The 13,889-nt window shown below is 37.9% G+C and overlaps 1 protein-coding gene across 1 annotated transcript in view; it reads left to right on the forward strand.

Annotated features, from left to right (window-relative positions):
* The window catches only part of NUDCD1 (NudC domain containing 1), a 60,886-nt gene that overhangs the window by 29,011 nt on the left and 17,986 nt on the right, over positions 1-13,889 (forward strand). Inside the window, exons 4-6 of the mRNA XM_066265814.1 lie at positions 1,644-1,824; positions 6,065-6,241; positions 10,024-10,228. Coding sequence (XP_066121911.1) covers positions 1,644-1,824; positions 6,065-6,241; positions 10,024-10,228 — 563 coding nt within the window. The remainder of the gene's footprint in view (positions 1-1,643; positions 1,825-6,064; positions 6,242-10,023; positions 10,229-13,889) is intronic.

The following is a 13,889-nucleotide window of genomic DNA, read 5'->3' on the forward strand; positions in this document are numbered from 1 at the left end:
ATCTTGGCTGCTTCTCCTGGCCTACTCTACGTGGCCTCTCTCTGCTCTCCTCTGCTCTCTTCTCTCTAATGCTAATCTCAGGAACCGAGAGCCCCACTTTAAAGTGCAGAAATCAAAACCTTTAATCCGGCCATTTGGATCAGTGGTAGAGCATCAGCCTGGCGTGCATAAGTCCTGGGTTCGATTCCCGGCCAGGGCACACAGGAGAAGTGCCCATCTGCTTCTCCACCCTTCCCCCTCTCCTTCCTCTCTGTCTCTCTCTTCCCCTCCCGCAGCCGAGGCTCCATTGGATCAAAGATGGCTCGGGCGCTGGGGATGGCTCCTTGGCCTCTGCCCCAGGCTCTAGAGTGGCTCTGGTCGCAACAGAGGGACGCCCCGGAGGGGCAGAGCATCACCCCCTGGTGGGCAGAGCGTCGCCCTCTGGTGGACGTGCCAGGTGGATCCCGGTCGGGTGCATGTGGGAGTCTGTCTGACTGTCTCTCCCTGTTTCCAGCTTTTGAAAAATACAAAAAAAACCCACCAAAAACCTTTAATCCAATATACAAAATAGGGAAGTCTCTAATACAAAGTCACTTATCAGAGACATGATGGGATTGCACCACCCCACATCAAAAAGGGTGGGAAAGGCTTAGTCCTAAAACCAAGCCCCAGGCTACAAGGATCCTGCCTGCCCACAGCCCGCCACCAACACACATTAATATCACCTGGGCGACGGGCTTTCACGTGGGCAGTGCCATCTTTAACAAAGTGAGCATTATATATTTTATCTGCCCAACAATGCAATTCTATATAGAAGTTTTTAAGAAAACAAGCTAATTTGTGTTTTTTAGTTAGGTGGGTTTTTTCCAACTATTTTTTCATTTATTTGAAAATCTTGTTTAGAAATCAGTCTTAAAATTTCTGTTTAGTATTTACTTTAATAAAAATATTGTATATTGTGCTTATAGTATAAAAAAGAATTTGGTAAGATTTTGTGTGTCTCCATATGATGCTTAAGTTTCCTTTTTTTATAAGCAGATTCAGTAGTACATTTTAAATGGTTGAATTATACCTTTTAAATGCAAATAGTTTCTGTTTTTAAGAAACAAGAAAATTTTAATGGTTTATTTTTCATTGCCTTTGACTCTTTGTAAACTCTGAGAGAATACAGAAAGACAAATAAAAATAAAAATAAAAATAGGGGAAAAAGCGCACATGCACACATACACGTGCATGCATGGTGCCCCGAAGCAGAGGAAGAAAGCAGAAATAAATCATAGAGACAGGGAGAGATGGAGGAAGGATTAGTGTTAAACTGACCGTGTCCTCTCTTTTGTGCAGAGCTCTGTTTTCACTTGATAATTCATTTCCAGGAGATTGCTTTTAGTTCTGTTTCTCCTTTAGATGCTCTTTGAATTTCCTGTTTGTTTTTAAGCCAAGAACACTGATCACTTTTCTATTTTAAACAAATATATTTTTTAAAAGTTCTTCAAGGAGTTGTAATTAAAATTGCAAGCTTTATTTAAAGTCTTTTAAAATTTTTGTATTTCTTGTAATAAACAATATCCAAATTGTTGGATTGGCAGAATTCTATGTATTCTTTCTGCCATATGCATTTACGTAATATATACATTTTCATGTGTTACCTTTTTTTTCTTTCCTAGATTATGTTTAATGAAGAGCTAGGGAGTCCTTTTATCATACTTCACAGCATCTCCTTGTTGAAAGGTGAAGAACATTCAATAGCTACTCTACTTCTTCGAATAGAGAAAGAAGACTTGAACATGAAAGGAAGTGGGTTCTTTGTTTCCTTGGAGTGGGTCACTATCAGTAAGACAAATAAAGGTAAAACATAACAAATTCTGAATCTCTCCGTAATGGTTGTCAAAAGTTAGGTTTGGAGTGCAAAGCTGTTCCTGTAGATGCTGTTTGTTTTTTCTTGGGGATTGGATTATGATTCTAGAACTTGCTATCCAGTGGAATGAATATCTGTAGATAGTTTTCCTTAAGTGTGCGTTATATAAATAATAAGGTGCTTCCCCAGTGTTGGTCAAATAAGACTGTAAATATGACATATATATTTGCTTGCTTATAGTTTGCATTGGGTATGGGGGACAGGCTGTAAGCAGGCAGGGTCATTATAGCCTAAGGCTTAGTTTTAAGACTAAGCCTTTCCTACACCCTTGACTGATTGCATGATGTGGGGTGGTGCACTCTCATGAGGAATCCCATTATGCCTCAGATGAGTGACTTTGTATCAGAGACTTCCTTGTTTGTATATTGGATTAAAGGTTTTGATTTCTACACTATAAAATGGGGCAGAGGAGCCCATGCAGGAGGGGAGAGAAAGGCCACATGGAAGAGAGGAGAAGCAGCCAAGATGGCAGAGTGCTGGAGGAGAAGCCAGTTTATGTAGAGTTTGTGCAGAGAAGAAGATGAAAAACAGAGGTTGAATAAGACTGGTGAGGTAGATACCTTTGATTCTAGGAAAGTTGGATAAGTCAGTGGCTTTGGGAGCCCTGAATGGAAAGGGAAGTGTTTTCCCACTGTGTGTATTTCTTGCCTGTCGGGTGCAAGCTAGGATTAAAGGTAATGGCTCACCAGTTCTTGGCTCTGTTGTTGTTTTATTACCGTCTGTCCGAATCAAATGCGAACCTGCATGGGCCAGGTGGCTGTGATGGTGGCCGCGGCTACTGGCTTTACACCCAGTCAGTCATGCCTTTTTGTATAAAAGGAGACATTACATAAAATTTGAAGAATTTAAAGTGTATATTTTTAATATTTACACGTGTGCACTAGAATTTATCAATATATTTACAGGGTGGGCAAAAGGAGGTTTATAGTTGTTTGAATGAAAAACACAAGAATCAACTATTGTGCATGCTCACAGCTGTAATCTACTTTTGCCCCACCCTGTATATAAAGCTAAACGTATATTAATTATAAATCACAGTGTAATTGAAATATAAATTAAATATAACTGCTTAGATGGAAATGAATGCCTTTATTTCATTAAATCTCAACTGTGATTTTCTTTCATCTGATTGAACTTTTCCGTTTGTTTCTGCCCTCGGGAAAACTTGTTTCACTCAAGAGCTTCCATGTGTAGGAAAGTCCTGACGTGTCGTCTGTCCTGTAACCGTCAGGCTTCTAACTTGGACGTAAAAAATTACTTTTTCTTTTATTAATTAGAATTCCTTTAACGGTGTAGCCTTGCTCTTTACTAGTGCTTAGCTCTTACTGACTCACCAAGTGGTTTTTTACTGTAATTGAGCACTAAAGGAGATTGTTGCCATGACTGTTATTTTTCTCAGTAGTTTTTATTAACCTCCTCATTTAACTTATCAGTCTTCATTTATCATTGGTCTCTATAGAAGAGATTTCTTCACTATAGCTACTAGTTTATACTCTGATAAAGGCTAATAGCATTTTTTAAGAGGTTTCTTATTTTAAATGAACTATATGTTTTAAATATATATAATATGTGAATAAATGTGTGTATGTGTACATAGGTGTGTGTGTATCAGAATAGTTTATAAGTAAGCTGAATCAATTTTCTCAATTTTTCCTTTGAAGTATTTGATGTAATTGTTTGTTTGTTTTCTAACCGGTGTTGTAGTTTACTCTCTGGAACAACATATTATCTTAAACTTTATGTTGTTAGATTCCATTTGGGAAAACTCTTTCTGTATAGGGCTAGTGGTAAGCATATGATGGTACAGAAGCCACCAGACAATACATCCATGGGTATAGCTGTCTTCCAATAATACTTTATATATGGACACTGACATTTGGACTTTATGTATTTTTTACATGTATTTAAGTATTATTCTTTTGATTTTTTTAACCATTTAAAAATATAAAATTTATTTTTTGACACATAGTCTATTGTGTGCAAATCCCTGCTTTAGAGAATAAAAACTTTATTTTTTAATTAAGTTACTTAACAACTTATAGGAGAAACCATCATTCACATGCCTTCTTTTCTCTGATATACCTGGTTCTGTAAGCTAAGCCTGTGGATTCGCTCAGTCCACAGGAACTGTCACCAGACTGCCTCAGGACCCAGTGGCACTCTGCTCCGCCTCCGTCACCTCCGTTCCCATTCTCTTTGTTCCCTTGTTTCAGTTACTCAATTATGTTTACACTCACCTTTCTTCTTTTTCCCAAAACTAATTTTAATTACTATTGTAGAAAACATTCTTTCTGTGGTTACTTTGCCTTTTTAAAAATTTAATATTTATTTATTTATTCATTCATTCGTTCATTTTTATTAAGTGAGAGGCAGGAGCCAGGGAGGCAGAAACAGACTCCTGCATGTGCCCCAACCAGGATCCACGCAGCAAGCCCCCTACAGAGCAATGCTTTGCCCATCTGGAGCCACTGCTCCATTGCTGGGTAACCAAGCTATTTCAGTGCCTAAAGTGAGGCCATGGAGCCATTCTCAGTGCTCGGGACCAAATTGTTTGAACCATTTCAGCCATGGCTGCAGGAGGGGAGGAGAGAAAGAGAAGGGGAGGAAAGGGGGGTGGAAAAGCAGATAACCACTTCTGTGTGCCCTGATTACTGGGAATCGAACCCGGGACTTCCACCCACTGGGCCAATGCTTTACCGCTGAGCCAATGGGCCAGGGCCACCTTTTTTTTTTCTTAATGTCTCATTCCCTTTTTCCTCCTATTATTAATATAATTGTGCTATTTTTTCATTTTATTTTTAAATGATGATAACAGTTCAGTGTTTTTATAAACTGTTGAGTGAAACATTTCATAAATATTTTGTGGTCAAATTAGTTTTAAAATGTAGGCAAACAATATCCCCATTATATAGTAAGCATATTAAAGTTTCTAAAAATTTTGAGTGAAAAAGAACATGTAATTTTAATCCGACCTTCCCAAGTTATTTAACCATGGAGTGTACTGGAGACTTACCCATTATTTTCTGTTCCACACACGCTGGGTAAAGCCACTCTAGAAAGTATAGTGTCTGAGTCCAGGTCCTTAGAGACAGGCAGGACTCTGCCCTGCACGCACCTGTGCGGAAAAAATAGGCGTTTTTAAGTCATGACGTGAAATGGAAGATCTGTTCTTAAATGTGTATGAAATAAATGTATGAGGGTTGAGAGTAAAAACAGTAATTGTTATTTTAGATTAGATTCTATTACTAAGTATAACTCAGATGATACGATTTCGACTGCTCAGCATGAAGCTACAAGTAGAATGCACTTTAATAGAGTAACAGTATAAGTAAAGGTATGGACTCAACTGAAATGTTTGGATATTTTTAAAGAACAAAAAGAATGTATTTTCATGGGGAAATAAATTTATTTAATTTACTAGATACTTTCAGATTACAGTTATTTATATCTTAAAAATTCCAAGTACAGTTATTTATGTTTGGGTATAGCAGGCATATAGATCTATATTTGAGTGTGGATAAAAATCATTTCTACCTTCAACAGATTTCATTTTAATGAAACCCCTTTCAGCAGCTAGAGTATGCAGAAAAATAGCCCACACCACACTTTTTCCCTTAACCCCACTTTGTGGCTCTTTCCAGAACAGAATATGCCTATTGTATAGTTACTAGGAAGGTGGACAGGCTGTGTAGTCAAGGAGAAGGTGGATCCTTCAGAGCCTGATATTTCAGGCAAGTCAGTCACTCTCATGATCTAGAGCACTGCTGTTCTATAGAAATTTCCGCAAAATGGACACGCTTTATATGTGTGCATTCAGTGTGATAGCAGCTAGCCTTGTGTGGCTGCTGAGCACTTGGAATGTTGGAGTGTGATGAAGGAAAAGAATTTCCAGTTTTACTTAATTTTAGCCACTTGTGACCAGTGGTTGCCACATTGAATAACTATCTAGAACAATTTTTATCAGATCCATAATATTTTAAAATAGGAATTTATTTATAGAATATTAGGTGGTCAATTTTTTATATCCTTTTTATCTATAAAGACAATAATATGTCTTTTAATAGTACATTTAAAATATTTTAATTCAAACTAACATACAAATATTTCAGAGTATTTTTATAATATAGTCTTTTATTTGTAATTTTTGTTCAAAAAGTTAATTTCTTTCAGATAATGAAAAATATGAAATGATTAAGCGTGCTATTCTCCGCGGGAAGTCAGCGCCACATTATGCTGCTATTGAGCCTGACGGAAATGGTCTGATGATTGTCTCCTACCAGTCCTTCACGTTTGTTCACCAAGATACTGACGAAAGTGTGGATGAAGACGTGTCAGATAAAATCAAAGGTAACTTTACTATTAATCTTTATAGGTTTATGTGTATTTAATGCATATATATTTATGTCTGCTTTTTCTGCCCAATTAGGTTATCGATTTTACCAGATCACAATAGGTGTTCAATTTTTTTTTCTTTTTAGCAAGAGAGAAAGAGACAGAGACAGACAGGAAGGGAGAGAGATGAGAAGCATCAACTCATAATTGTAGCAATTGAGTTAATTGATTACTTTCTCATATGTGCCTTGACTGCGGCCGGGGGGGGGGGGGGGGGGGGTTCCAGCTGAGCCAGTGACCCCCTGTTCAAGCCAGTGACCTTTGGGCTCAAGCTTGTGACCATAGGGTCATGTCTGATCCCATGCTCAAACTGGTGAACCTGCGCTCAAGCTGGTGAGACCACGCTCATGCCAGATGAATCCGTGCTCAAGCCAGTGACCTCAGGATTTCTAACCTCAGTCCTCAGCATCCCAGATTGACCCTCTATCCACTGCGCCACCACCTAGTCAGGCTCTATTATCTTTTGTTAATTGTAATGTTAAGTTTTTCTCGAGTTAGCCAGAACAGCTATTCATATTTTTAGACCACATGGCCTTTACAAGTTAACTCCTTAGGCGAGCAGTTGTGAAGGATGGAAGGGGTGCCTTTCTCCTTGGAACCATTTTGCCTAGAAGATAGGACCATGTGCTTCCCAGACAGATGCAGCTAAGTGGGACGTGTGTTTCAGTAGCTATCAGGTTAGGTATTGTTTTTTCTTATTGACAGTTCACATTTTATTTTGAATTCTTTCTGAATTTATATATTATGATGTTTATTTTTCCCTTTTAATGTAAACTGAAAATCCCTTCCTTTTTTGTTTTTCTTCTAATTAACAGTCCATACTTAATTTCTTGTACACAGTTTCTATTTGGAAATTCTGTATTTATTTGATCATAGGATTTCACAATAATAAAGAAAAAATATAATTAAAAAAATATGGCTAGCTTGTTAGTTATAGACCGCTTTCTTTTGCACAGTCTTCCGGTATGTATACTAGTCTTTTTTTTTTTTTTTTTACAGAGACAGAGACAGAGTCAGAGGGATAGACAGGGACAGACAGACAGGAATGGAGACAGATGAGAAGCATCAATCATTAGTTTTTCGTTGAGTGTTGTGACTTCTTAGTTTTTCATTGATTGCTTTCTCATATGTGCCTTGACTGCGGGCCTTCAGCAGACTGAGTAACCCCTTGCTGGAGCCAGCGACACTGGGTCCAAGCTGGTGAGTTTTTGCTCAAGCTAGATGAGCCCATGCTCAAGCTGGCAACCTCGGGGTCTCAAACCTGGGTCCTTCAACATCCCAGTCCAACGCTCTAGCCACTGCGCCACCACCTGGTCAGGCTTAGTCTTATTTTCTATAAACCTCAAGAAGATATATTGTCTGTTGCCCATTTAGTGTTATGTGGTATAAATAATTGTACTTTCTTTGAAAGATGTAAAAGATGATCTCTAAAATCATAGAATGGTGCTCAAAGCAACCAGCAACTGAGAAGAGTATTGACGTGTTTGTGTACATTTAGTGGAGAGAAGATTTAAAATTTTTCACTTTCCCTTTAGTCTACTGCCATGATTTTTTACTTATACTAAAAGTTCATGTAATTTTGCAAATTCCTTTCATCTTGTATCTGGCAGAAGTTACCCATTGAGGTTTCTTTTTTTTTTTTTTTTTTTTTTTTTGTATTGTTCTGAAGTTGGAAACGGGGAGGCAGTCAGACAGACTCCCGCATGCGCCCGACCGGGATCCACCCAGCATGCCCACCAGGGGGCGTCGCTCTGCCGCAATCAGAGCCATTCTAGTGCCTGAGGCAGAGGCCACAGAGCCATCCTCAGCGCCCGGGCAAACTTTGCTCCAATGGAGCCTTGGCTGCGGGAGGGGAAGAGAGAGACAGAGAGGAGGGAGGAGGGGGGAGGAGTGGAGAAGCAGATGGGCGCCTCTCCTGTGTGCCCTGGCCAGGAATCGAACCCGGGACTCCTGCACGCCAGGCTGACGCTCTACCACTGAGCCAACCGGCCAGGGCCCTGTGCTATTTTATGTAAAAACTTTGGTGGTACTAGATATACTCAGAGATACAGCATAAGTATGGTACATCTTCTAAAGGGTCACTTGATGTTAAAAAATTTAACAAACGATATTATAGAAAGAAATCCAAAATATGCATGAGTTTTCATGACAAAATTGTTACTCTGGAGTAACTTCTAACCTGCATCACATTCCTTTAAATAGCCTCTCAGATGCTCTCTTTTGCCTTTAATAGTACTTTTAATATAAATTCACTGAAAAACTTTAAACTATAGCTTACAACTATAGTTTAAAACTATAGCTTCTTAAGGCAAATAATTTAATTCATATCTCTGTCTACTGCAAAAGTGACATAGCAGTTTATACATAAAACTCAATGGGGCCCTGGCCGGTTAGCTCAGTGGCAGAGCATCGGCCTGGCGTGCAGGAGTCCCGGGTTCGATTCCCGGCCAGGGCACACAGGAGAGGCACCCATCTGCTTCTCCACCTCTCCTCCTCTCCTTCCTCTCTGTCTCTCTCTTCCCCTCCCACAGCCAAGGCTCCATTGGAGCAGAGTTGGCCTGGACTCTGAGGATGGCTCTGTGGCCTCTGCCTCAGGCGCTAGAATGGCTCTGGTTGTAACAGAGCGATGCCCCAGATGGGCAGAGCATCGCCCCCTGGTGGGCGTGCCAGGTGGATCCAGGTCAGGCGCATGCGGGAGTCTGTCTGACTGCCTCCCCGTTTCCAACTTCAGAAAAATACTAAATAAATAAATAAATAAATAAATAAAATAAAATAGCACAGAAATAAAAAATAATTACCCACATTTAGAAAGAATTTATAATACATTTAGATAACAGGATTTTTATTAAATGTTTTATATATATTAACTCATTTAAATGTCTTTAATGTATGGAATATAAATTAAGAAAATGAAGCTCAGAGATCCAGTTGCATACCAGATTAATATGATACATGGTTGATCCAGGATTCTGACCCAGGACTAGTCAACTCTGGAGTACCAGTTCCTAACCACTATATAATGTTTCTTCTGATGTGTGAGTGGACAGATTAATGTTTATGGATGCCATTAAGCAAATATTTATTTACTTTGCATTTATGCCCTATTTTCTTAGTTCCGTGGGTATAGTCTGATGGGTCTAAAGTTGTTTCTTCAGTAAGCTGGCTTTGAGGAGACAGGCCAAGGAGATAGGGAAGGAGGATTCATGCAACAAAGTTGTGGGGTAGAATTGTCAGTACTTTTATTAGGAAAATGTATCTTCTATTTTTGTGTGGATATGTCTCATCAAATAATAGTGGTCCCCAGTGTGACAGAGTTGCCTTGCTCTAACATGGGTAAATAAAGGCAGTGGTGAAACTTTCAGACAGTGGTGTTCCATTGAATTAGGAATCCACTGCGCGTGCGTGCGTGTGTATAAGGGGAAGAGGAAGAAAGAGAGAGAGTGAGGGACTTGGAGGCCAGGAGAGAAGGAATGGGGGTAAAGGACTGCTGTCGTTAGTATTTTGTGAATAGTTAGGTAAGCCTGGAATGTTACGTGCAAATGCTGTAACTGCTTGATTGAAAATTCCCCCAACAGATCTGTATATGTTTGTTTATAATTTCTTCTCTGTGAGAAGATCACTGGAAAATATGCTAAGATTCTTTTAAGTAGGTATTCTTTTATGTCTTCTAGTCTTTAATTTTGTAAGTTCTATTCTCTAACTTATTATCATGGAATGCATTTTTCTTTTCCCAATAGAGCCTCTTTATTACTGGCAACAGACTGAAGATGATTTGACAGTCACAATACGGCTTCCAAACGACAGCACTAAAGAGGATATTCAAGTACAGTTTTTGCCCGATCACGTCAACATTGTGCTGAAGGGTCAGGAGTTTTTGGAAGGAAATCTGTATTCATCTATAGATCATGAAAGCAGCACATGGATAATTAAAGAGAATAATAGGTATTTTTAATAGTTTTATTTATATTAAAATTTTTATTTATTAGTATTTTACTTTTATTTTTTCCACAGTAGTTATCTCAGAGATGAATACTATAATTGCTCTGTCCGTATTGCTGATTATTTTTAAGGTAGATTAAAATTGGAATTACTATGTCAAAGAACATAATTATAATTAAGATTAAAGATACTAGTTATAGTTATTGCATGCATTACACAGTAGTGATTTTCATTACCAGCTCTGGATACAATAATAATAATAGTAACTAATAATTAATAGGTGAAAATAGTAATTTTGATTTGTACCTTTTAAACTTTTTTTTTTTCCAGTGAGAGAAAAAGACAGGAAGGGAGAGAGATGAGAAGCATCAGCTTGTAATTGTATCATTTTAGTTGTTCATTGATTGTTTCTTATAAGTGACTTAACCAGGAGTCTCTAGCCAAGCCAGTGATCCCTGGCTCAAACCAGTGATGTTAGGCTTCAGCCAGTCACCTTCGGATTGTGTCTGTGATCCTGCACTCAAGCTGGAGGAGCCCACGCTCAAGGTGGCAACCTTGGGGTTCCGAACCTGGGTCCTCAGCCTCTGAGGTCAATGCTCTGTTATCCACTGCACCAATGGTCAAGCTTAAATTTTTTAATAGAAATGGGTTTTCTACAACCTTTAATTTGTTGACTAGATAATACATTTCCAGTCTTTAAAATTTAAGATACATAAAAATATATGTATAGTCTCCCTCCAACCCAAGCCCTCCAGTCACCCATCCCTAACTCCCCACAACCACTATTATTAGTTTACCTTTATGCATGGACAAGCAGTACATATTTTTTTTAACAAAAAAGTTTTCAACACACTACACACAGTTATACAGCTTGCTTTTGTTGACTTTAACAATACATCTTTGAAAGCTTTTCATAAAGGATGCATAATTATTTTTTTATCCTATTGTATGTATGGCTTATAGAATTCTACTCTGTCAACTGCATAATCACTTGAAAAAATTGGTCCTCTACTATTGGACATGTAAATTGTTTTTAGTCTTTTGCTACAGTAATTGTTATTACAATCTACTTTGTAGATTATATCTACAAAGATATAATCATTTCACATGTGAAGGAATATACAGACAGCATAAATATCTATAAATGGAATGGTTTGTATTCCTTTGAAAATTGTGGATAATGAATACTTTTTATGCAAATTAGCTATTTATATTTCTTTTTGAATTGTGTGTTCAGGACACATAAAAAATAAATAATAAAATTTAACTTCATCAAAACAAAGCTTTTTTTGTACATCAAAATGGATAATTTCTTCTCTTATAAGGATATCAGTAAGAAAACAAAGAGGCAAACCATGGACTGGGAAACAGTATTCCCAGTAATAACATCAAACATAGGACTTATGTTCTTAATATATAAAGAAAACATACTACAAATTCATAATAAAACACAATTTAAAAATGGTCAAATGACTTAAAGAGACATGTCACAAAAGAAGATAAACAAATACCTAGCAAGCACATGGAAAAATAATCATTATTAGTCATTAGGGAAACACAAATTAAAGCTAGATGAGACACCATTACATGGCTGAAACTAAAGAATTTGACAATAGCAAATGTTGGCAAGGATGTGAAGCATCAGCAACTTGTACATTGCCTGTAGGAGTGGAAATGATACAGTGACTTTGACAAACTGTTAAGCAGTTTCTTAAATACATTGTAACCCAGCCCTGGCCGGTTGGCTCAGTGGTAGAGCATCGGCCTGGTGTGCAGGAGTCCTGGGTTCGATTTCCGGCCAGGGCACACAGGAGAAGCACTCATCTGCTTCTCCACCCCTCTCCCTCTCCTCCCTCTCTGTCTCTCTCTTCCCCTCCCGCAGCCGAGGCTCCATTGGAGCAAAGTTGGCCCAGGCACTGGGGATGGCTCTATGGTCTCTGCCTCAGGCGCTAGAATGGCTCTGGATGCAACAGAGCGATGCCCCAGAGGGGCAGAGCATCGCCCCCTGGTGGGCATGCCAGGTGGATCCCGGTGGGGCGCATGCTGGAGTCTGTCTGACTGCCTCCCCATTTCCAGCTTCGGAAAAATGCAAAAAATAGTAATAATAAAAAAATAAATAAAACAACCTTCTCCTCAAACTTGTAAAAGTATATTTATAACAACTTTATTTATAAAACCCAAAAAATTGGAACAGCTCAATATTTATGAAAAGACAAAAGAATAAACACACGTGGTGGTCTATTCATAGAATTGAATGCTACTCTGCAATTAAAAAAGAATGAACTACTGATAAACACAACAATATAAATGACTCAGAAAGGTGGAGTGGAAGAGGCGGAAACAAAAGAATACATACTGTTTGATTCCACATATGGAAGTTCTAGAACTGGCAAAGTGAATCTATGGTGATTTAAATCAGAACCGGGGTTACCTCTAAGGTGTCAGGATTGAGTGGAAAGGGCACAAGGGAACTTTGTGGATGGTTCAGTATCTTCCTTGTATATGCATTTGACAAACTCAATGAATTCTACACTTAAACCCAGTGAATTTCGTCTATAAATTATACTTCTATAAAAGGAGTATGTAAAAGAAGGGAAAGCAAAGGTTAAGGATCTTATAAAACTATAATTTTCTGCCCCCACTGCCATGCCTGTTTGCAAATCTGTTGTCCCAGGTACTTCATGCCTCAATCATTTGGATTAATAAAATTACTTTCATTATATATTCTCCACATATTTTATTTAACATATTTTGTGTGTGAGAGAGAGATTTGAGGGCAGCATTATAATATGGCAAACCAGCTAGAACATCTTATTAAATATAAGTCGTTAAGCAGTACTCACCAAAGGTCTACAAGAAGAGCTGGACCTCATGCAGATAGTTTCAGCATTTAATACATGAACACAGACCAGTATTGTTTTTCCATTAAATTCAACTTGATTACTATTTTATGTTACAAAAGGTAATAACAGTGATGTGTAGGTAGTATCATTGTCTTAAAAATACATGATTTTCTGTACTTGATTAAATTATTTGCATCTCATTTTCAAGTATTGTTCCCTCTTACATTGGAAGAATAATTAGTCTACAGTTCTTATATGTGTGGTTTTATGTTTTTTGGGGGAGTTGTATGGCAGGATTGATACCAGTATTAAAATGTAGAGATGTATCAATAATTGTGCAAATTTAATGGTGGATCAGAATTTTTTTACATCTGAGACTATGAACTTTCTGTAACTTCTTTAGGTAGCAGCTGATGAAGAACAGTATTTATACATTCTTTAGTAGTTTATACCATGTTTATATTTATGCTGTTCTTTAGTAGTAATTTACATATATTTTTGCAGAGAGGCAGAATAGTGCAGTGGTGAGGAACATGGACAGGAGCCAGACTGCTTTACTAGCTTGTGACCTTGGCAAGTTCTTAACCTCTCAGTGATTTTTTTAAATTTTCATTACGGTTCATCATCATCATGCTCAGGATTAGCTTTCTCTTTAGAAAATATAACTAAACCTGGGCATTATTGTTTTTGGAGGAAATTGCTACTGATAGGAATATATTACATAAGAAAGATATTTTGTATAGTCTTTCGAAATTAGTAGTTTGAAAAAAATTTTAAGTGCTGTAATTAATTCATGAGGTGGTGATAATAACAGCCTTGAA

The sequence above is a fragment of the Saccopteryx bilineata genome, chromosome 3 (genome assembly GCF_036850765.1).
Source record: "Saccopteryx bilineata isolate mSacBil1 chromosome 3, mSacBil1_pri_phased_curated, whole genome shotgun sequence".
NCBI classification, from domain to species: domain Eukaryota; kingdom Metazoa; phylum Chordata; class Mammalia; order Chiroptera; family Emballonuridae; genus Saccopteryx; species Saccopteryx bilineata.